The 25610-nt window shown below is 31.9% G+C and overlaps 1 protein-coding gene across 13 annotated transcripts in view; it reads right to left on the reverse strand.

Moving 5' to 3' along the window:
- Piezo (piezo) overlaps window positions 1-25610 on the reverse strand; it is a 31822-nt gene that overhangs the window by 4916 nt on the left and 1296 nt on the right. The window contains exons 2-33 of one of the 13 annotated variants that reach the window (XM_071779318.1): window positions 21456-21548; window positions 16890-17105; window positions 16410-16645; window positions 15750-16181; window positions 14632-14754; window positions 13779-13826; window positions 13257-13374; window positions 13072-13181; window positions 12737-13003; window positions 12281-12607; window positions 11887-12032; window positions 11649-11795; window positions 11277-11407; window positions 11033-11175; window positions 10772-10948; window positions 10178-10688; window positions 10002-10097; window positions 9480-9922; window positions 8862-9264; window positions 7339-7401; window positions 6831-6976; window positions 6089-6265; window positions 4436-4723; window positions 4277-4353; window positions 3462-3539; window positions 2446-2526; window positions 1468-1744; window positions 1229-1392; window positions 1006-1149; window positions 736-915; window positions 383-530; window positions 53-267 (exon numbers count right to left, since the gene is read on the reverse strand). In XM_071779318.1, the coding sequence (XP_071635419.1) occupies window positions 53-267; window positions 383-530; window positions 736-915; window positions 1006-1149; window positions 1229-1392; window positions 1468-1744; window positions 2446-2526; window positions 3462-3539; window positions 4277-4353; window positions 4436-4723; window positions 6089-6265; window positions 6831-6976; window positions 7339-7401; window positions 8862-9264; window positions 9480-9922; window positions 10002-10097; window positions 10178-10688; window positions 10772-10948; window positions 11033-11175; window positions 11277-11407; window positions 11649-11795; window positions 11887-12032; window positions 12281-12607; window positions 12737-13003; window positions 13072-13181; window positions 13257-13374; window positions 13779-13826; window positions 14632-14754; window positions 15750-16181; window positions 16410-16645; window positions 16890-17105; window positions 21456-21519 (6176 nt within the window). In that variant the 5' untranslated portion in view covers window positions 21520-21548. Of the gene's footprint in view, window positions 1-52; window positions 268-382; window positions 531-735; window positions 916-1005; window positions 1150-1228; window positions 1393-1467; window positions 1745-2445; window positions 2527-3461; window positions 3540-4276; window positions 4354-4435; window positions 4724-6088; window positions 6266-6830; window positions 6977-7338; window positions 7402-8861; window positions 9265-9479; window positions 9923-10001; window positions 10098-10177; window positions 10689-10771; window positions 10949-11032; window positions 11176-11276; window positions 11408-11648; window positions 11796-11886; window positions 12033-12280; window positions 12608-12736; window positions 13004-13071; window positions 13182-13256; window positions 13375-13778; window positions 13827-14631; window positions 14764-15749; window positions 16182-16409; window positions 16646-16889; window positions 17106-21455; window positions 21549-25610 lie in introns of all 13 variants that reach the window. The other 12 variants (XM_071779317.1, XM_071779315.1, XM_071779324.1 and 9 more) reach the window with 12 other exon arrangements.

The raw sequence follows: 25610 nt of genomic DNA on the forward strand, positions 1-25610 counted from the left end.
TGCTGTACATGATGTAAACGTTAAAAAAGAAAAATAATGTGATATCTCTTACCTATCTGTTACGCTCGGTAAAATGAAGAACATCCATAAATGAATACCGAATACTAAGCAGTATTGGAAAATTAACTTCCCCACAATAGATTTTCGAAGGAAAAGCGCTCTGTCGATAACGATTAGAGCGAATTGTAATAATAACATCAATAAGAAAGGCATAGGAACTCGATTTTCCTGAAGGTAAGCTGTTACTCCGCCATCGCCTTGTTGAGTCTGAAATTAAAGAATGTACAATATTTATATTATTATTTAGGTAAATAATAATAAATTTCATTTATATAAATATTAATAATTTTGTAAAGTCTCTCCTCTCCCCATGTATACTTACTCCAAATGCGGAAAATCCGAAAATGAGCAGAAGGAAATTAAAGAAGTCACAAAGGAACATGTAGGCGTAAACATTAGTTTTCTCTTTGCCAGCTGGATCAATAATTCTCTTAAAGAAGCTTTTCATTGGTTCAGCGTGTTTAGTGACTCTGCAAAATTTGAAAATATAATTGGATTTAATAAAATAAAGAGAGGAATCTAAAAATATATATTAAAACTTCTTTTAAAAAATATTTTATCTCTTTTTTGACTTATTATATGTAAAATATTACAAGTAAATATAAAAGTTTTACTTTAAAGTTAATACATAATTCTTAAATAGATAAGACATGTTTAAATAAATTAGCCACTTACGCCATATTCATGGCGTCTGTTTTAGAAAATTTACTACGAGGATGCTCTTGTCCTTGTACAGCCACCAGCTTCTTGTTCTCATCTGTTATGGGTGGAGAACCATCTGCGTCACCCAATGCATGAATGCTCAAAGATCGTCTCTCAGATTCTTTTATCTCTGCCTTGACCTCTGCATGAGAACTGTAGCACATTAAAAAATAATTATGATACATTTATTGACATCAAAATTTCACATGTTATAAATATTTTTAAGTAGAAATTTTAACGTACTCGGTTTCTTCCTGTTTGTCGGACTCTTCTTGTTCTTTGTCTGAAGGTGGCGGCTTTGATGGCACCGCAGTTAACTGAGTAAGAATAATTTTCCGTGGTTTCAAAGATGCAGATGTCCATTGACCCAAGGATTTTAGCATAAATCTATAGACCAATCATACGGCATTATTCTTCATGAAATATTCTTGTATGTGTTTTCATTTTTATATCTTTTTATTCGTACCTATGGAAGAATAACATAAGAAGCAGTAATAAATCCCATAGAGCGTAATTGGCTCTTTTCAGAACACCAATAATCCTCGGCTCATACAATGGATGGTTTATTTGAGCTTTTTGATTCCAGGGAATCAATTCCAGTTGAAAAATGCATTTTATTATGACAATGGCCTAAAAATTGCGATCATTACGTCGAGGGTTCTGTATAACACATTTAAACATAAACTAACGGAATATGCTTCTCACCTCGATATATGCAATCATCGTCACCCAGAAAGTTTTGGAGGGTCGCGGGATCGTCAAAGAACCCCATAAGAACACCATAAGCGGCAATGGTGTCGAGAGCACAGACGCATTCTTAATTTGATGAAGAAATACCATAAAGTAACAAAGCAAACTGGAATGCGCCAAAATTCCAAACCAGATAGACGCTGCCAGCTGTATGATGGGCGGTTGATCCACTTCTGAGAGTTCCCCAGTTTCTTCGTCTTGTTTGACTGCCAAGGCTTGCGAGAAAAGTGTGCTGCATACATAAAATCTCCAAGTTAATTATGTTTTGTAGTCTAAATAAATTATCCAACATATATAGAAGAAAGATGACCTGTCACGTATATATGTAACGAATAAAAATTATTTGAAATATTAAAGATCTTAATGTATTTAAAATAGAAATATGCATATAAATATGTAAAATTGTCACTCAAATAAAAAGTTTATAAAAATTATTTTAGAAGAATAATTTTTGTATTGCAGACGCAAGAATAATTTTTAATATTAAAATTAAACAGTATACAGAATGTATAAAACATAAAGATGCATCTTTCTTCTTAGAGAAATTGATATCAAAAGCACATTTAAAGCCCAGTTCAGGAACCATGAAATCTGCGCACCTGAAAACGCTGAAGATATTCGACAACATTAATGTGTTCGTCAGTGGACGTCGTTCACAATAATCAAAGTTTTACACAAAGTTGTACAATAGTCAAAGTGACACACGCTCATCGCAAGCCAATTTTCTTGATTATTGCTCTCATCGTGTCAGGAAGTGATCCTTTTTCCCACGAAACGTAATACGCAAAATATATAGGTGGCGGGCAATTAAATATATAAAAATATTAACTGAAGTGCCGCATGCGAGGAGAGGCGTATGATCAGTGCATTTACAAAATAGAAAAAGCCGAACACACATTGAGATGCCTGGGTTTCACAACACATTTTCGATACCTAGAGGAGGACATGTCCAATCCTCGCTCCAAACTCGGCGCCAGAATTCGGATGTGCGGCACCGCCAACGAGCTCTCCTTCCTGACACAAACAACACGACGCTCTTTCTACGTTTATTTCATACAAGTGTGTTACGAGGGTAAAGAATTCTATCAAGGTTCTAAACACAATATATTATCAATTCTGCCAATCACAGATAAGAAGATAATAATGGCAAAGAGGGAGAGATATATTAAAATAGATCGTAAAAAAAGCAAATATTAAAAAAGATGTATTCAGGATATTACACCAAAAAATTTGGCTGTACTTGTTGAAAATTTGTTGTTATATCACAAGCGTGGGACTTACGGCAATTGATCTGATCCATTATCCATGAAATGCATTTTACATTACGAAGATGACACGTTCCGAAGGACTCATAATTTCAGTTATGTAATTTTTCTCAAAATAGGGCTCTGATTGTTTCACTGTAGTTTAATACTTGAGTTTGTGTTCGATCATGTCAAATGTAATTTTAAATCTTCTTCAAATTTTTCCTAAATTTGATTTTTTGACCAAATTTAAAGTTATTTTTATTAAAAAACAGAAAGTTATATAAATAGTAATTAAAATATAAAATATAAAACTAAGTTTTATTCTAACAAGTTATGCCATATCTACAATTTAGATATTTCTTTCCCCTTCCAATTAAACTTAAATTCCTTATAATATTTAACAAATTGTTATAAATAACAAAAAATGTTCCAGATAAAATGAAAAAGGCAAAGATGATGACGTTATAACTTTTATTGTTGCTATGCCAAACGCAAACAAGTAAAGTTGATAAAAGGTTAACTTCTTTCCACAAAATTAGTTGTAATGTAAATAATTATTATAAGAATAAAAAGATAACTCGATATTAGTATTAGTTTGGTAATAAGTGTACAAGGATCACCTTAGTTCGATGCACACACACAAGAAACTAGATACACACAATACATTAATTAAAGCATTTCGCACAAAATAAAAGCCCTTACCTTTCACCTTGCTGCTCCGGTTGGCTCGGACCTTCTCCAGGATCATACTGCTCCTCTGTATTGCCGTTTGTAGCTGATCTGTCACAGCGAGCACACTTACTACTAGCATCTACGTATTTTATTTTAGTTTATAAATAGCTCAAACCAATTTTTTTACACTTACACACCTTTAAAAGATGTGATTTCTTAAAGATTTATTATCTAATGGGACATCAAAGAAGCACGAGTTACAAAGTGCTTCTGACGCTGACTAATTTTGACATATGCTTTGCAACATTAAATAGCCAAAAATTAATTCTTTACCGCAGTTTTTTAAAATAATAAATGGCTTACTGTTATGCAGCCATAAAAATAAATAAAAAAAAGTTGAGTTACATAATTTATAAATGTTACATTGTGCGGTAAAGTATTAAAAGATACAGAAAGAATAGAATTAAAATAAAAAATATTACGTTGCATATAATATATTTACAAGTAATTGGCTTTTTTAAAGGTAGTAATTGTATATGTTTGTTTAAACAAACATATACATATAAATAGCAGTAGTACAAAATAATTTATGCTACTACATATGTACAAGTTAACGTTTAAAAAGCACGAAAAATTAATTAATAATCCTATAAAAGCAGAATATTTTATAACTAAAGTAACTAAACAATAAGCAATATAAATTTTCCTAAAAAGAAAGAACAAAAAAATGCCCAATTTTTTGTGGAATTAATAGTAATAAATATACAATCCCTCAATTTCGTTAAATAAACATAATACATTCTAATGTTATGACTGTGTAAGAGTTTATACGAGAGCAAACTTACCGTTCCTGCATTAGAGGTATCGGCTGCCACATTTGGTTGATTCCTAATCGCGTTCCCATTTTAAAGTCCGGTTTCGCCTAAATATAATAATTATTGTACTACTGAAAAAAATTATTCACGCAAATTAATTTTAGTTTTTTAAAATAATGATATATGTACCTTCAGGTCCTTTTTTTCTTTCGCTAAAACCTTGCGGATATATCTGTAGTCGTGGGAGAATCGATTTAGGTATTTCGTCATCGAAGTTAGAGTGCTGTTAATCATCACCAAGAGAAACTTGAAGTATGTGGAGAACGAGACTTTCTTCTGTTCCTCTTCCTTCTTGTCGTCCTTATCTTCAATTTTCTCATCTTCTGTGTCCGATGGTTCTGGTGTTTTAGCTAAATCTGTAGCGTCTTTCTCTTCCGTTTCCATCTCCACTGATGTGAGACTCGTTCGATCGGGACCCTGATTAAGTTTACAATTAGTTTTATATATTGAAAAAGATTGCTTCGTATTTAAACCGTAACCATGTGCTTGAAATAAATCAAGTCTGCTGAGAAAAATGCGTAAGTGCATGTAAAGTGCATCGAAGAATTAAGTTGTATCTCTATAAAAATGTCGAACAAAATAAAGCAATTTTCTTATAATTTCAAATTTAAATTATGCACAACATCGATAGGCTTTTATTATAATTAAGATTTATATTTTTCAACTTTAATTACTAAATATTTGTTGTATACTTATCCTTACTGTACAATAAGCGTACAATAAAGCATGACGTGATCACAAGGACTATGTAAAAAATATGAAGTAAATTTTCATATAAAATATACATATATATCAGTGAAATACCATTACCATTGTTCTGTGATTACAACATGTATAAATTAATTAAAAATAATTATAATGTTAAACGATGTGAAGACGATAAAGACGACAGCAAGAATTTGTTTCCAATACTGCTTCTACGAAGCTGAGAGTTTGTGAGAGAAGAAGATGTATCATCGAGCGCTAAAAGCGTTGTACAAATGTAAAAGAACAATCCACTTGCCATTGTTATAGAATTCGCTGCTGTGATTATTTTGTATTACGTGTTACTGTGTTAACTTGTATTTAATAAAAAGAAACGGTAAATAATTAAAAATATAGCAGAAAGTTTTTGTTAAAATACAAATTACACTGAATTAAGAATATTTTATAAATTATATTAAAAAGATTTGGAAAGAAATGTTAAGAAGAAAAGAATATAATAAAAAGAGTTATAGTTATTGCATCATAACCAAATAATTATATCACAGCAAGTTAATATAATTTGCAAAAAATAAACTAATAAATTGTTGAATAAAATTGAGATGCACAGAAAGTAGAACAGATTGCTTTATCGCGGACGAACGAAAAAGCAATAATACAAGTGGTACAAGAAGAATGTACTAGCACAGAAGTGGTGCAAAACGAATCCATAGAAAGCAATAGCCAATGACCGAATCTTATTTAGGAGGCAATCTGCAGTTGATTTTTCTCAAACAGGGATTCAACAAAAGACAAAAATAAATATTTCAGTGTCTATCGTGATAAAAACAAAATAAAATAAAAATTTTTTTTAAGCTAACGTGATTTCATTGCTATGTTACATGTGTTTTTTCATATGTGGAATTAGATTTCCCATTAAAGAGTGTCGGATATTTCACCAACGGTGAGATCTGCCTTCTGTTCAGTAATTCGGCTTTTAAAGGCGATATATTATTAAATACAGGGGTAAAAAGACAATTATAGGCAGGCGAATGCCCGCAGCGGTCATGCAGCCTTTTAAACGGAATCGGGATGTCTCACATCGGTGGCCATAGCAGTGTCGGTCTCGGAGCGAGCGCTCAGATATGACATGGACGATTTCTTCCGTGTCAAAGGTACGCTTCTACGCCGGAGTCTCAGGGCGTCCTTTTCTGTTCCCCCGTACATGGCGACATGCGTCGCGACCTCAATGTCTGTCTTAATCAGCGTGTTCATCAACTGTAAGGAGACTTACGCGTCAGTTCTATCGATTGATTTCGTGCCATCGTTGTCGGCCCGGAAGTGCGTGGTCCCTCCGAGGAGGAGTGAGAGAGAGAGAGAGAGAGAAAGAAGAGGGCTGACACAATGCGTAGACTTAGAGCGAAAGAGAGATATGAGTAATGACGACATATGATGAAGAGATTTTGGTTGCAATTATCACACGAAAAGATGCTCCATTCGGTTTCATAGTGGTCCATTCGAAGTACTTTTTCGGGAAAATTTCAAAATATCTTTTATGATTCATTATTTTAACAATATAAAATTGCGGTATATACATATGCATACAATTTTTTATAAATACAATAAATAACAAACTTTTTTACGTAAATATAAAAAACATTCGAAATATTTCCAAACCACACTTCGACGGACTATAATTGAGGGATTAGTGAATCTTAACAAGAAATCCTTGTTTGGATAGAAATTTCACAGCATAGAGTCATTCAAGTTCATACTGGAATCATTAAAATAAAAAACAAGATGATTTTGACGTGATACATACGTTTCTTTCAACTTTATTTACCTCCGAAACAGTCATTCTCCTCCCACGTTGTTCATGCTCACGGCGGCGTTCTTTTTCCTTCTTTTCAATCTCGCTGACAGGAATAAGATCAGTGACGTCGTCGTCATCCAGATCATCAAACATGTAGTAATCGCCGGATCTGATCGCTAATTGCAAAAAGAATTATCGTTTAATAAATTATTACTTTTCTTACGTAAGCAAAAGCCATGCAAGTGACAACGATATAATTAGAAAAGGGTGCAAAGACGTTTGAGCATAATTTGTGGATAGTATATTATAATCTTTGATGATTATATCAAAATATAATCATGATACTTCTATCAAACAAGACGCACAAATATACATAAAAATGCCAATAGATCAACTACTATATATAATTTATTAACACATCAGCTACTTTTAACTGTACATTAGACTGTACATATTTTATATACAAATAAAATTATGAATCTGGGATGAGAACATTGGCTGTTAGAACAATGTTCAGCTGTAAAAAATGTACATTTACCCTCTCTGTTGGTCTTCGGTGAACGAATTTTGTACAATGGCCGTGTTCCTGGATAGAGTTCATCTAATAGAAAGACACAAAAATAAAATAAAGATATAGAAAATGAAAAAGCTATTGATACAGAACACATGATATATTACAGCATATCACATATAAATTATATCAATTATTCAGAATTGGATCCTTTGATTCCATTGTTGATAGCTAAGAAATTATAATTTATCAGTAAATGTAAGACAGTCCTTCGCTATTTATAGAAAAAAATTTAAGAATTTTTGTTTACATATAGTAAAATTAAAAGTTTAAAAAATATAAAATAATAACAAATATAGTGATTAATCACGATGAAAGAAATAAGAGTACTAATAAAATTATTACGGAAAGATGAAAGAATTAATATAAAAAATGAATGAAAGAAACAGAGAAACGTATGAACTGTATGAAGTATCGATCTTCATAAAAATAAGCATAAATAAGCAAACCTGTAAATAAGCATTTATGTACAAGAATGTATCTTGAGCTAATTCTTAGCTCAATGTATTTTGTCACACAATATATTCTATTATTTAAAGAAGAGAGACTTGGAATTTAGAATTCTAATAGGACGAGACGAACATCAGACGCTGTAAAGTGTTTCGCGGAAAATCTAGATGTGCAGGCGTAGAAAAGCGTATGTACAGATAACAGTAGCACACTGGCGACGTGAACACCGTTGTCGATGAGTGATTTACACGTGTGATGCGAGTGCGGGGAACGGGAGGCCGTCGAGATGATCGACTGGCGCGGATCGCTGTTCATCCACGTCGGCCCGGTTGGCAAGCTGAATTGACGCCGATGCCGCATGGAAGACGTTAGCGATCGATCGGCCGGGCCTCGATCGTAAGGCGGAGGCGAGAATACCGGGAATGTCTCGTCCGGCGACGGTCCTCGAGGATTTAGCTCGCTACTGGGTGGCGAACCGAACGAGATACGTGCCGGCTCGAGGTAGCCCTCGAGGCTGACCGTCATGACGGCGGAGTTCGGCGTGGGCGCCTGCAATAAGGACGCTGCCCGTGGCGTCAGCGGGGGTGGCTCGTCACCGTCCTCGTCCAGAGGCGTTTGATATCCTTGCGGGGGCGTGTGATCCGAGGATATGCAAGAACTTACGCTGGAGGTTCTTGCCAGCGGTGCTTGTCTCTCTTTTTTGACGCATTAAAGATATATTGGGCGTTATATTGCACATAGTAAATGATAATGGTAGAACAACGGAATGGCAGAGACGACGAAAAGAGAAATCATCAAGAATAGTTGTAAAAATATTCAGTAATTAATTATTATTGAAACGCAACTCAGAGATTTTTTAAAAGAAAGCAATATTCAGTGATATTTGGTGTCTAACTGAAGATACTTCGTGTCTTAGGTAAAATCTTACGATCGCTTATCAAATGACGAAATATTCAAGTTGTCTTCAGGATCACTTTGATAAAACATATTCTTTTAAATGTTATATAAGATTTACAGTGTATATAAAAAAAAAGTCTTACCGACTTTGTGAGTCTGAGGTTCTTTATAAGATGGTCCCTGTATCCTCTGTTGATTAGCCTTGATCTTGTCCATCTTGAACTTTAATTTTTCTAAAACGGTTTTCTCTATATTCTCTTGGATTTCTATACGTTTCTGATGCAGTTCTTCAAGCAGTTCCGCGCCGCGAGACGCTAGAATGCTCATGGCTTTCGTCTCGTCCACAATATGGAAGAAATAGTAACTCTTGAAGAGTCGTTTCTGCATCAGGAGAAAGGCGAAACATAATCCGTCCCAGACCATGCCGATGTCTTCACTAGTGACACTACACTTGGCGGGATCCAACATTAGTTCAGTGGAGCTCTTGAACTTTTTCAGGCATGCGATACCCAGTAATTGCACCAGCCAACAGGCTGAACGTTCGAGCTAGTGTTAAAACAAATTAATAATTTTTACATTTTTTACTTTTTTACAGTTATGTGTTCCGTGTTAATTAATTTTTCACTTTTTAAATCATATTTTCATGCAATTATTCTAAAGTAAAATCCAAAATGGTCAAAATTCTTTTATTTAATTAAAGAAATATTAATTAAGAATCGAATTTTACATATGACTGGCGAACATTATTGAGAAAAGCTTACATCTTTAATGAGGACACAACCCACACCCTGAAGAAGAGCTTTTGAGAAAATAACAATGACGTTGTACCCGATCAACATGTTCCACCATTTCAAGATTGTCTTCATTGGTCTCAAGTAAAAATTACTTCCTTGCCAAAGGAATATGAATGCTCCTATGAGATAGCCGAGCGAAAAGAGATTCGTTCTTTTCGTTCCAGCCAAGAACATAATCGACAGGGTCACCCACATGAGACTCATCATGCCACCACGTTTAATTACGTCCAACCATGAATGAATGTGCGACACGTAATCCTTCACGGGATTCACAAAATTTGGTTTTTCCATATCTTGGAAAACGGAATAATTGTGACCAGCCACAAATTCCTTGCCAGGCCGCAAACCTTGTTGTTCAATGTGAAAGACTAGACTTTGCCGCACGATCATCATTAGCAAGATAAAGTCACCTGAGTACAAAATAAAAGAAAATATTATGCAAAGATATCGCAAAATCTTTCGGTTAATTTTAAGTTCCGTCAGACTTACAAATCAGTTTTCTCGAATTTGGTGGAAAATCTGGATCGGGAAGATACATCCATTCTTGTAATCTTCTCATCACTTCAGAATTGTTCCAAGGATAATCTAAAACAAATTCAAAAAAAGTCATTTATCGTTTTTCTTTATTTAATCAAAAACCTCATTTATCTAATATATCGCATTACCTATACAAAGCCACGAAGGTGGAGCCACAACAATTGCGTATTGAATAGGTAGAAGAATTATGGCGAAAGTTCTAAAGCAGGGCCAAATTCGTGCCACAGTTTTCCTTTTTAATGAAAAGAATAATAGCAACCACATGCTATACAAAACGGAGTAAAAGTCCAATCGCGTGCCGATCAGAGTGACAATTCCAATGAGACACATTTCGAGGCCGAATTTATAGAAACCATAGTTGAAGAGGAACTTTAAACACTCCGGTATTCCCTTGTCAGCATCCATTCTGGTGATGCTTGGGAACATTACTTGAGGAGTATCTAATGCTTCTCCTTTATTATGGCGATAAAACCATTGACGGATTCTGATAATTTTCCTGAAAGTCGTCACAGTAACGATGCCGATGTAGCCTTTCAACAGATCTGGAAGTCCACCCGGAATTGCTTTTCTCATTCCAAACCATTCGGCTATATTGTAAACAGTATTGTTACTCGTGTACTGCTGATGGCCCTCATCGATCTAAAATTATTTAGAATGATATATTTATTCGAACCAAAAGAAAGCGCTTTTTATCGTAATAAGGCAAATGATTCTTAATTTACCGTGCAGTTGACATTCCAGTTATCATGATTAATATATTTAATTTGATATAACATCTTGGTGACTATTAGAAGCGATACTATCGCGGCCATCACGTTGATTGAATTTATCTGTATGTTTCTTTTAAAATTGATCATTATGACTACGGCGACGATGAAAACGAAGTTTATTGCGCATACCTGAAACAAATATATATATTTAATTGTATAATTAATGTTATTCCTCAATTTTAAAAATGTGCGTGGATTGTAATAACTACTTACGTCGTTGATGCACAGAAGAACAAATGAAATGAAGACAATTTTCTGCATGTGTATTTCAAGGAAGAGCCAGGTGTAATTGTAAAAATTAATAAGATGCTTTGTCACGTTTCGTAAAAGCGCAATTCTTTCTAATTTTGACATTTCTGTAATTAATTCCGAAAACATTTATCATTAATAATAATTGTTAAAATATAATATATAACAATTTGCTAAAATAGCAAAATAAAATAAATAAAGAGCATACGTTTTAATTGTTTTAATGTGTACATGGTATGTTTCTCATCTTCGGCGAGTGTAACATCCGTTGGTGAAGATACTGGAATATTTAAGCTGGGAGAATATCCTAGACTGGAGCGTCTAAATGAACTCTCGGGCCTAAAATTAATAAAGAGGCATTTTTAAATGTAGTTATTATATAGTGTTCTGTAAAGACCGTAATAACGCATAAATTCTTGAGATCATTTTAAAACAAAAATCTGAATACCAAAATATTGCGGTCTAATAGTAATAATTTTTGTCTTAAAATGATCTCAGGAATTTACTCTTAAGCGTTGTTACGCTTAAAACGATCTTTAACGGAATACGCAGTATAATGATAATTATCTTTTTCACGAACCCTAATCTATCAATATTGGTGACTTCGAGGAAATCCTTGTGGAAATAATGAATCTGAAGTACTGTGATGATAACGAAAAATGTTGGCGTCAACAATCTCACAAACAGGACTTTGATCTCGTAAGTTTCCAACCCAATGTCCATTTGCCTGAAATGAGAAGAAAGGAAGATAGACGCGTTTGCTGGAAAATCTAAATGTCTAACAAATGAGATATAATAATTAAATAGTCATTACTCACAAATCTTGATCTATACCGAGATACTCCCAATATTTTGGGAAGTTCTGAAATTGATAGGTGTAAACGAGGATCAGCATGACCATCGAATATCCAATGACAGTTACCCAAAATATGTACATCATTCTTCTCCATGCTATCCACGATATCTGAAATTTTACAATTCAATATTTATGATGCATTAATAAGCACCTATAATAATAAGAGCCGATTTCACAGTCTCCGATTAATTTGATCCTCCGATTAAACTCGCACTCTGCATCTATTTCTAACTGTCCCCCTTAGAAAGAGACGAAGAGTGAGTTTAATCGGAGGATCAAGTTAATCGGAGACTGTGAAATCGGCCCTAAGTCCTATTAATAAATCTCGAAAAAACATGCATAAATCAATATAACACCTGGAATGTAATGACGAAGATGAGGAATAGCGACATGTAAACGATTCTGAACATAGTCATGCGTTCGCCCGTAATGCCGCAGATGAACAGCATGATTGCTACGACGGCAATCCAGAATCTCGTCAATAGGTCTTGCAATAGTTTTCCGACATCTTTCATAAATTTGCTCTTGATTTCCGGTGCCTCGTGACTCATGGCGGTTGTGGCCGTCGAGACAGATACGTGTAACGGCGCTACCATGTCTCTCAGAGCAGAAGATCGTCGCTGTTGCTTTCGTTCTGCCATGTACTGCCTCATAGTGATCCAGAACATTGATATGAATAAGCACTGTAAATGAATAAATTAATCGTTAAATAATATTTTAAGGTATATATAATGCCTAACAGTTTCTGAATGTGTTAATTTACTTCTGAACGAATTTAGATTTTCTTATTCGCAGGAGATATTAATATGTACCTTAACTATAAGATGCCAGCGGCCGAGTTCGTCGGCTTTGCTGAAACCAATTTCAGAGATCTTTACGCCGCTTACTACTCTCGGCAATTCTTCATCGGTCAGATCCATACTGTATACATATTGTCCGAGAAGTAAGAGGGTCGCATAGAACACGATGAAGGGAGAGCACTTCATCATGGAAGCACGTTTATTGGGAACCATCCATAAAATAAGTGCCCACAGAAGCAGGACGAATGTTGTCCAGCTGTGATACATTATGCTCCACGTCTAAAAAATAATTTGAAAAAATAATCGGTTTGTTTGTTTGTTTGTAATTTGTATTCTATGATACTTACCATCATTATTATGTTCGTAGCAAGATATGATGAATTTACTATTAATTGGAAGATCGAATACACTGCCATAATTATTTGCTCAACGACGCCCGGCGTTTCATCAGGCGTTCCTAATTCATAAAAATAATTAATTAACCGCTTTGCATAAGACAGTTTATCGTATGTTTTAACATTTACGCCATTACCTTCACTGAGACTCTGCATCTGTATGTTATCGTCCTGCTGACCATCCTGATTGACGATGATACTTCCGGTAGTGGAATCCTGAAGAAGCCCCGCTCTTCCAGATCCAAATCGCATTAGCTAAACAGTAAATGAAATATTTTACTTTTTAAATACTTTTTTTTTAATAGTAGTTTTATAAAACTATTTTATTCTATAAACTTTTTATCACTACGTTTCTCACATTATGCTAAATTAATATTTTTCTACTTTCCTATGACTATAGCAAACTTCATGCAAAATGTATGAAACACATGCATTTACCTTCACCAGTTTATTAATGTTAGCTAAAATTTCGTCAACAATGATGATTGCGTGTGTGAAAATTATGTGCGAATAAGTTAATATTGCAACTGCACGCCAGATTATTTGCTCGAATAGAATTTCGAGCTATTTAGCGAAATTTATTTGTATCACATCCAGAAGTGTGGCGTATATTGTTAGTGAATATTTAATTAATCATGCATATTCATTGGTATACGTACAGGTGTTCGTTCGTCGATCGTTGCTAACGATGAATCTACGACCGGCTTCTAAAACAATGGCAAACTAAACATAGCAGCATCCAAACGGAAAACGGTTTTGTTCAGCGTTAAACAACAACTGCACATCTGGAAGGCGACAGCAAATAAGAACATGGACAGTATTTAAAAATAGGCGAAACAGTTTTTTACAAAAGATTAATTCTCGGAGAGAACTTGTTAGATACAGATTGCTGATAAATAAAGCTGCACAACTAATGTTAATAGCTTCTACACAATCAATATTAATTATAACATTGTTATAATATATATTTTATATAATTTAAGGAAAATAATAAATAAAATTAGATCTAATTAATAGGAATTGAGGAGAGAAAATTATAAAAAATATTACAATAAATAATTATGAAAAAATATAAAAATATTAAAAAAATAAAAGATTAAACAGTTGTTATTAGGAAATTAAGAAACTGAAAGACTTTAATGATAATTTTTACTGAAAATGTTAATATAACGAAAATTTAATTATATTGTACAAAATAAATGCAGTTAAGAGATACAGTAAATTCCAAAAATACATAAACAGTATACCTACTTAAAAATTTAACACTTTGGAAAGTTTTGAAAAATTAGTAAGGTTTTTACTAAAATACATAACAATTACATGTGCATAACAATTAAAAAATAAGCTAGAAATAAAAAATTTCATATAAATTTTTGGCATCCAATGCGGTAAATATCAGTAAGACAAGAATCTGAAATAAAATACAGCTGAGAACAAAGGCAAAAAGTTGCAAAATTACAAATATGTAGAAATATCAACAATAATCGGCTCTCATATGGAACGAGTCCTTACACGAGCCTTACGTCGCGCTGATTGCCATCTTTGCGAAGGTGTCCTGCGTCTGATGGACACGTGCCTAGACAATGGAGTGTCCAGGTTCTCCAGTCTGCCACTTAATCGTTTCTCTTCCTTAGCCTGTAACGCCTCGTTAGTACAAGCAAGATATTTTCAACAGAACTTTCCACGAATAAAAAGCGACAGAATCGCCAAAATATATATAAAGTTTAAAATTAAAATATTCGCGAAATTTTCTAGATACCGGAGAGTTTTCTTAAATTGTGAAAACTGAACAACGCTTTTGTTTTTTTTTATTTATTAAAAAGCAATTTTTTAGAATACGAAATATATATTTATTATGTTATATATATATAAAACATAATAAATTGTTATCGGTAAATTAATATACTATTATGAAGATATCTTTGTAATTTTACAAAAAGTATGACTGGTTCAATAGTTGGCGATTCTATTTTTATGGTTCACTTAATAAGCATTAATCATGTATTAACGACTTCAGATACATTTAAGTTAGTTCAAAGACCTTGTTAGGCGATCAGCTGTTATTTGCAGTGTTAATGTTAATTACCCCTTATCCACAAATGGGTTAATTGCGCTCTATGCGACAGGCTGATAGCATATATAGCTTAGGATAATAAAAGTCTCCAAGTTTTAAAAGAAGCTTCGATAAGGAAAAGTGTTGTTTGATACACTATTTCTAATATAATTTAATATATTGTGTAGACTACATAAAGAGATATCGAATCCCATCACTATTCTATAATATACCTTAATCTTATTAATCACAACTCCAAATGTTCAATTTAGATAATATACGAAAAAATATGTCCTGTTCTACAGAAATTGCTTATATCCAATTATTTTTTTTTTAAATATAAAAATAATGCAATTGTGTTAATAATATAGCAATTAAAATAACTAACGTAAGGAACTTGGTACTAAAATTCTAGATAATGAAATATATGGTACAAATACTAATGTCTAATATTAGCTAGCAATATCCTTATACATGTATATACTATTCTAATTTCCTTAATAATTAATTATATCAATTTATAATTTCTAAATTTTTAGAATTTTTACATTGAATAGAAATATATATGTAAACTTACCGGTTTACTACTGAGAAATTGCGCCTGCAATGCGAGGATGTAGTAGAGCCAGAACAATCTCAAAGCATATCCGTAAATCAACCAATCGGCATCATCTGTATACTCCACATCTCTCGGGTCGGTGCAATTGGTATGATAAACTGCAGTCAGGGCCAGGTAGCGCGACCAAGTACCAGATACCGGAATGATCTCCTGCGGCCATTCGTTCTGGTAGGCGAGCAACATAACGATGTGAACGATCACGATGACCATGATGATCCTGCAGATCACGGCAAATCCTTTGCGCAGTTCTCTGTTGCATGCCCAGCACGTAGCGGCGCCGAGGAACACCAGGAAGTAGAAAGCCGCCTCTATCGATGGCTTCAAGGCCGCGACACAGCATAATGACGCCAGGACAACGTAGGTACCGATACTTCCCAGGAAATTGATTATCTGAATCGTGGATGTGCGTAGGCGTGAGTTATCTTAAGTTATCTTTGGTCAGATATTGATTTTTTTGTGCAAAAATGTAGCTCAAATGTGTAGTTTAAGCTAGAGTCGATCTAGATTGAATAATTTGGACAATAGAAATGGTATTTTTTGCATATTTATATTAATTATTGCATCTAGTTTTCCGTTTTGTTTTAAACATTGTTTTGCGCAGTACGAGACTATAATTACCTTTGTAGTATTGTCATCAGTTTTCTGTTGTTGAGGATTATTTTCCTGATGAAGAGCAGCTTCCTCCTCTTCGTCGCTGATACGTCTTTGTGTAAGGAAACGAGATATAAAATATATGGCAAGTACGGTGGGTAAGACTATGAATTCTGGCGCCAACCAGTAAAATACTTCCCATACAGATGCGCTATCTAATCTGACAAGGCCTATGTGCCTGAAGAGCTTCTCCATAAACTCGCCTAAAAATATATTGTTGAGTTGTATTTAGAATTAAAATTAGTTTTGATTAAAAATTCTATATGGTTTTTGAGTATTTCTAAAATTTTTATTTTACATTTTATGTAATGCTTGATCGAATGTGTTATCATATGACATCCAAAAATATTATGTATGCAAGTGCAATTATATATGGCATTCATTAGGACAATAATTCCAAGCTTTGTTTTAAGTGTAACATAATATTTAGAATAGAGTGTTGCTTACAGTTTTGTAGAAAGTATCCGTATGGCGGTAGTGACAAAAGAACAATGTGAAAGGTGATCTGTGATATGGCTACAAGAAGAGCTAGACAAATGCAAATCTTCAGGTATATCCCCGTGTGGCCTGTCATGGTTTTGTGCGTCGGTATTGGAACCATCGGAGAATAAAGCATAAGTGCCAAATAGACAATCGACAATCCCGTTGGTCGCCATATCGTACCTATAACATTGAAACCCATCCCTATGATGTAGCTTAATTGTTCTTAGTATTTCAATATAAGTTGCTTTCCATTTACATCAAAACTCAGATAATTCTCACTTGTGACGTCATAACTCAGCTGAATGCACGTTCTTTTTGCATGCTGGCAAGTGAGATTCAACTGAGTTTTTACCCACAATCGAGAGACCGTGCTTTAATGAGTGTAAATATATATAATAAATAGACTCACATTTTAAAAGAGTGAGATTATGAACCTGTATTGTTATGCGATAGCTTTGTCACCAAAATAAGCAGGTATATAAGTACAAAATGACGTATCTTATCTGATTGTGCAAAATACATAACTGAGTGACTCACAATCAGTATCACTTGAGTGTAAATGGAAAACAACTATTAGTTAGTCGAGTTTTTGCTCTACCACGAGGAATTTTAGAATTTTAAAAATTTTGATAGCAACTTTTTTAGAAAAAGATTTAGATATTAAATATGAGAAGTATAGAAATCCGATAAATATGGAATACTAATATGTTTTGTTATAAGAAAATTGGTGTAATATATTTTTATTTAAATTAGAGTATTTAGAGATTATTAGAGAGATTTATGGAGTGTTTGTTATTATGCTATTTTAATTATTTTATTAAGTAAGTTACTCCACTTATAAAGTAGGTTACTCCACTTTCATTTTAAAGGCTTCTTAGAGAAGACCTTCCCTCGATAAGACATTATAACAGCTCACATAAACCACATAAAGCTGCGTATTTCTACGTTTGTGAAAAGGTCACTTATTATGATGGGATTTTCCTAGGAAATGACATTTCAACCCCTCCAAGTATTTCGTCAAGACCTTTGCTTTTTATTATATATATATATATATATATATATATATATATATATATATATTGATCCATATATCTATATTCTAAAATATATTCTAAAGATCTTTTAATTTAAAAGATCAAGTATTCTAATATTTCGCTTCTCCAAAATTTCCGTAAATATGTATATGTAACTTGATATATTATGTTATTAAATAAACACCCGGTATATTGCCAGAACATACACATATGTGCTGGTAATTAATGCGAATCGTAGGAACTTAGTCTGTCGACGATAATTACTTTCGCGTCATGGAACGTTACAAATGTTTCACAAACTAACTGTTTGCTCGCTGATCGCTGATCTAAAAATACATTGTAACATGTTAAAATTTACGTTATTTGAACTTTTCAAACATTCGTAGAAATACTGTATTCTGTATTATTTTCAGGCGCCACCTCTAGCTAGCAGCTTAGTCATCCTATTCGTGGCACGTGTTATATTTGCACGACACACATAAATAACGACATTGTGTCGCTGCCAAGTGAAGCTCATCACAAACGTGCACGATTTCGCTAATTATTTCAACAACTGTAGACATTTTATAAATTAAAATAATATTTTTGTGCACATATTAATGTAATGTACACTAATATTCATTTTTTCTGTAATAATATTTAATTTATAACTCTTGCTTTAATTTATTATTCTTTTACGTCTTTAATATTTCTGGCAAATTACTGCAATTCTCTCTCTCTCTCTCTCTCTCTCTCTCTCTCTTTTGCTTTAAATATTAATACACCATTATATATCTGTTAAATTAATAACCAATTATACAACTATTAAGGAACTATTAAGGAATTGTATGAGCTAGTTATCGATTCTTCTACGTTGTTGCAACGATATTAACGAATTTTTATTCGCGAAGTAAATGGTCGAAATGTAAAGCATTAATTACTTGCGTAAAGTTTTAACGATTCACATGCGCAATAATGATTGTAGCAAAAACGTTACATTGTATCTCTGCTATCATAAATCTTCTTTTTTTTTTTTAAGAAGGTCAAAGTTTCAAGCCTATGGAAGATTCTATATCACGAAACTGGCTTCGAAAATAGAGAGATCGCACACACGAAATTTTAATGTTCTTTAAACGTTTTTATAGAATATAACGCATTTATAATTATGCAGAATAATAAATTATACTTCCTATATTGTGCGTAACTTTTTTACATTATATGTCGTTACATTTAATTAGTAAAATATTGAATATATTTGTACAATGTATTTAAATAAACAAATAAATGTATAAATTTTTATTATTTCGATAATATTGTTAGATGATTATTAATGTAAAAAAAAATTAGCTGAATTTATTGAAAAATAAAAATATATAAAATTATAATATTATATTATTTTTATATAATATCTCAGCATATATATAATTTATCGTTATTTTAGATTTTGTCATAATTATTTATTTATCACATTTTTATTCAAAGAATGAGCAGAAATTTACAAAATATTGTAATAAATTATGATGTTTTGTGTACACATCTAATAAAAAATTTATTTTAACAAGCTTAATTAAAGTATAAATATCCTTTTGATAATAGAACTCTTAGAACTCATTTTTTACGTTTACGTGTGATATGTTTGATATGTTGAAGTCGAATGTTTGTTTAGACAAAGTTAGCAAGTCTTGCCCTCGTCTGATACGGATATACCAGTCAAGCGCCTGTTTCCTAATTTTAGAATACTCTTCGAGCGCTTAGACACGTTCCCTAAAACAACGTATCCATGTCCATGTGGATTTTATCGGAAATATATCTGTTCTATTCATTTGTCTTTTCGCGTATTTTATATTGCATATTTATTTAGATTATTTAATTATTGCAACGATTATAGAAATACAAGCAGATATATAAAATGGCATTAGTTGAATTAGTTTAAATATTTAGAAAAACGTGTATATTTAAATTAATTTATATGCATTATTTAACTTAGATTTTGAATATATTTTTGGAATAATCTATTTTGGTTCATTACTTTTTATTTTTTTTTAATATTTAATAAATAAAATACGTCGTATAATGTTTCGCAAGATAAAGCTGTTGGAAATGATTAATAAAATTTATACTTAATCAAATCTTTTTTGCATAATATTTAAACAATACGGAATATAAAGAGAAATAATAATGGCGATGTATATTGCGATACATATTGTGAATAATCTCATCTGTAGTGAATATATGAGATAACGCACTGATAAACAATGACGGCATTATTTCTCGCCGATAATAGAGGGATTATGTATAATATATGTATAAATAAAATAATTTATTTGATTAAATTGATTAACGTGTTATCTTTTTTGATTTATGCGCACATATTTAGTTAATTATATTATATAGGGCAATATAAATTTTTAAATATTTTATGCCGGGATTAAGTATTTATTGTAACTTTATTGAGTGTATCTCTAAAATAGATTTTTTTTATTTATTAAGGAAATAAAATAAGAAATTAATCAAAAATTTTTAAAATAAATTTTGAAATAAAGGTCGATATTTTGACTAATGTGTAAAAGTTTAACAATTGATGTTTAAAATATATTATAGATAATTAAAATATAATAAGCGGAAAAATAAAATGGTATGCAAAATATAAGCAGTAAACACGTAATTATCAGACGAAGTTACATATCGTCAAACGTTGCTATTTCCTCTGCTATCAATTAGCATAATACTGAATATGGTTATGCAAAGTGTAGGCAGTCAATCCAAGATTCCTCTATACGCAATACTCTCGCTTATTTCTAGTCATTCTGATACAAACGGTGATAAATTGGCATTTCGTGTCTTTATTGCTTTACAACTGCCCACCAACAAGCTAAAGTTATTATTTGATTAAGAAAATGGTGTCGATTACAGTTATGATATCACCGATGCATTTATTATGCCAAAGATTTTAAGAGATGTTTTCGTATTACAATCAATTTTTTAAGTAAGATACTCTCATTTAGTTTTAATTATATGCATGTTTTACAACAAATATATTTTTAATAAATACATTATAACAATATTGTAGCAATAAAGAAATTTTAATTTTAAAATAACATTTCTAAAATTTTTAGAAATAATAAAGATACTAAGCAAAATATTAGAGAGAAATTAATATTTATAGAAGAAGAAAGAGTACAAAATTAAACTTTTTTTATTTTTCATATGTTATTTATTCCTTTTTAATTGTTTTTTTTAGTAGAAAATTACAAAAATTTTTGTAGGGAGTATTTCACGTTTGCAAATTTATAAAAATCAGTAATTATAAACTGGTTGATCTGGCCGATATAAATCCATAAAAAATGCAATAGTTACATAAGATAGTGTAAATCTCATGTGAGAAAATATTTTATCTTATCTTTAGTCGCTTCTATCATTTTAAAGTCATCAAAATACGCATGAACCATTTATTGATTGTAAGATATAAGCGAAAAAAGAAACAGAATAGAGAAAGAGTCATGCAAATGGGACTTACATCCGGCTAAGATGACTGGTAGAACAACCCTGAGAAGGGCTACGTTCAACCAATATTTCGTCATGCCTTGAGCTGTCTGGATGGCCTTTCACTCTGAAACAAAGAAAATAGGGACATGATGATCGGCTGTACACCTGAGAGCATTTGTCAAATTTCTCTATGATTGCAAACTCTTCGGCATCAACAAGAAAACGCTATCGGAGTCAAACCACAATGCTTCTGCTATGCCCTTCGTTTTACGATTGCGTTGACCCTTTAAGACCTGAAATTTTTTTTTCATAAACCGGTTTTCATCGCCGTGTTCCACATGACATGTTCTTCAAGCCATCGTAGCCATAGTATGAACTGCGTTTGAAGTTACTTGAAGTTATTTATACACAACATGAGAAATTTTCTTAACTTTATGTAACAGCACGCAATTAATAATTATGATAATAATTTAAGGTAAATGTACCAACGCCTGGACACGTACCTATGCCTGGACATTTTCATTATTTTAGTCCTTTAAATAAGTTATAACGCGAATTAAAATCAAAGAATCAAAGATAAATATATTTTTCTTGTATTATATTTTTATCTTTGATTTTAATTCGCGTTATACTTATTTAAAAACTAAAGTGATAAAGATGTTAAGACATAGGTCTTAATTAAGTGTTCTGGCATTGGTATACATTTACCTTATATTGATAATAATTACAGTTTACAGTTTACAGTCATTCTGTTGTTAATAAACGCAACTTTGACAATTTTATCAGTTATTTGGCTAGTGCCTAGTGTAACGGGACGCGACTAAGTAGTCGGGACTGAATGGCAGCTGAAAGTTACCGAAATGACTTGCCATTAAACAATTCTGGGAATGAGAGCGAGTATGTTTTTGGTCGTGAGAGGATTCAACAAAAAGAGGCGCGCCCACCTTAATTACGGGCCAATTACATAGGGACGACATCGTTGAGAGGTGCGCCGGTTACGCTTTTATCGCATGAAGATGTGAACGCGAATGGTGTATGCGGCAGAAGGAGGGAAAAACACATGACGTTGCGTGACAATATATTATTTCACCATATGGGCGATATCAATCAACTTCGTTTTATAATTCTACCATGCAATCTGACAACAGCCTTTATGGTGTAATACGTGAAAAAGAAAAGAAAATAGAAGAAGTAAATCACGATAGAATAAATACGGTGATTAAAAGCAGCGTTAATTGCTTTTATTATTAATCGCAATATATAATTTGATTTTTTTTGTATTATTTAGAAATATATTTTTAAAATAAACCTATAGTAAATAATACAAACTAATTTATTTTTTGTATCTTTTAAAAATGAAAAGATTCTTTAGTCTTGTGATGTAGCAGTATCATTTCCTTAAATAACAATTTAATAATAATTTATAATAATTTGAGAATAATTCTCTGTAATGATTTAGTAATATAATTATCTCTATAAAGATAATTTTAAAGAAAAGACCAATGCGGGATATTTTTGGATTTATTCACAATTTTAAACGTTGAATAATGTTGTAATATCAGTTTGAATCAGTGACAAATTTTATTGTTAATTTTTTTAATTATTGTGTGCGAGATTAATTTTTTACTTTTATATTCTTTGACAATGTGTTTGACTTCTGTCACAGGCTTTTATTTAATACACTCTCGTTTGCGCTTGTTTTACTCTATTATTCTATTATATTATTTTAATCACCGAAACATTGCAATTGTTATTTTATTATTTTTTTCTCCTATTTATTTTGTAATTATGTTTCTTTTTTCTATTTTTACATTACATTTTAATTCCTGAAAAAGACTATAACATAAGTAAAGTCGCAATGTAAAATTTTTTATATTATTCTTTTAAACAAATTTGTATTTTATCAAGATACACGGTAGTGTCTCGCGCCAAGTACACGCGAAGCGAGACCGCACCGCACCGTGACTCTTTTACGCGACGCGACGAGTTGTGAGCACTCGATATTTTAAACTAACACCTTGTTATGCTCGTTATTGGTCGTTGATCTTTTCTCTTAAGTTTTGCTTAGATCGGGCGTTTAATTCCTTTTTAATCTGTAAAGAAAGTTACATCTGCAAAGTTATATTTTCTGAGAAGATATTATAATTACAATAGATCTATAATTTATCTAATTTTTATAATATGGCCTACTTATGAAATAGAAAAAATAAATTAATATAAAGATAGCATAAAATATTACTAATTTAACACAGTATAAATTTAAGATTTCTTATGATTCTTTTATGAAAGAAAAAGTATATTATCGAATACTGCCAAAGATAACATGTAAGGTGCGTCTAACGGCTTTACTTATTGGATTGCGTATAGAAGACGAATTGTGGGTGGAGCAACGTTCCCTGATATATAATATACAATGATTGACAACGGCATATATACCGTGCATGATTCATGTACAAATATAACAGTTTTCTTATCAGGATATTGAAGTCGCTATTGATAACCTCTCTATATACATCTCGATGCGCAACCTCTCTCGATGCGCAAATTTTGAAAGTACTTCTTCGTAAGAACTTTGAGATCTTACGTATATGTAAATAAAATACTCATTGAATATCTACACGTAATTCTCGCATGTATTACGTGTGTGGTATTTTAATTAGTCATCTGACTTGACTCTGCCTGAATCGTAAATACTCCAAGTATGCTAATCAATTATGCAAATGTATAGATTTATTAAAATTTTAAATGGCATGCTGTTTTTTTATTTACTTAAAACGTCTAAAGAATTTTACAGTCATGTATTTAATCAATGCCATATATGTTATTGTACATATATTAATATATGTAATAAAAATTTTATTAAATACAATTTATTATATTATTTAACATAATGTTGTAATATTATTCGTGTAGTAATAGGTTATTTAAACTTAATTTTCGTGGATACAATAGCATAAATTATTATATGTAAAACAAATTCTAACCGGTCAAATAAGCATATAACAAATATTATCGTGCTGTTGAAGAAATCGTCGACATCTATTGTCACCATCATCGATTACGCATCACCAATAATCATCTCTGCCTGTTCAAAGTGTGATTTAATAAGCAGAGTTATTTTTAATCAATGCTAAGTAAATGTTCGCTTGAATGTAATAGTATATGAACAAAAAATGTGAACTATTCATTGTCACGCATATCTTAATTTGTTATTAATATCCTTTGATATTTATTTCAATTATTTCTTAATTGTTATCTCCTGATACAGAAGACCATGTTTTGATTGAAATTCGTGGTACGTATAGTAATATAATACAAAATGTGCAAGTTGCGTGCCGAGTTGACGTGTTCTGTGTACAGATACGTATCGCGCACCATAACGAGGGATTAATCAAGAGATTGCATCACATTTAAAGAATAAATTGTGCTATAAAACATTGCACTAGATTTTTTTACGTTTTTGATGATTGCGATAAATTATCTCGACGTCTAAAACTATTACTCAACTTGTAAAATATGTATAAAAATTACGAATCTTTCTTGCAGATTGGTTCTTTTCATCATTTTTTTGAAGCAGTTTGAAGAAATATATTAGAGATACTAAAATAGATTTTCCAGGAAATTGCGGGCAGATATTCATTAATTAATTGACTGCTTAACTTCTCTGACGTGCGTAGCTGCACGCTAATCCTAAATGATATTAATTATCGTAATATAGTTCGAGTATCACTGTGCAACTATATAAATAAGATGAGAATAAGAAATGAATTATATAAAGCTTTAGAGCAACAAAATAAAAGTTAAAATTACTTTATTACTCGATCATTAATAAATAATCCAATCAAAATAAAGCATAAGGTTTAATATATTCACAGATTAGTGAGATTGCGATAACATAGTTTTAAATCTTCTTGTATTTCTTGTTATCTGGGACGCACAGACAATGAGTACATATGTGTGCATGAGAAGTCTTGTTACTTGTGCAATAATGTAAAATAAAACTAAAGTGTAATATCTTATTCTAAACTATTTTCATCAATATTTATATATGCACCGTTATACTTATGCATTATAACATGTATAATTACATAAATATAACAAACTTTGCATTATATAAATAATCTACCGTAATAGTGAATGAACTTTTAAACTTTACTTACTTCTTACTTAGTTATAATTATTTGTA

Source organism: Temnothorax longispinosus, chromosome 5, assembly GCF_030848805.1.
Source record: "Temnothorax longispinosus isolate EJ_2023e chromosome 5, Tlon_JGU_v1, whole genome shotgun sequence".
NCBI lineage: Eukaryota > Metazoa > Arthropoda > Insecta > Hymenoptera > Formicidae > Temnothorax > Temnothorax longispinosus.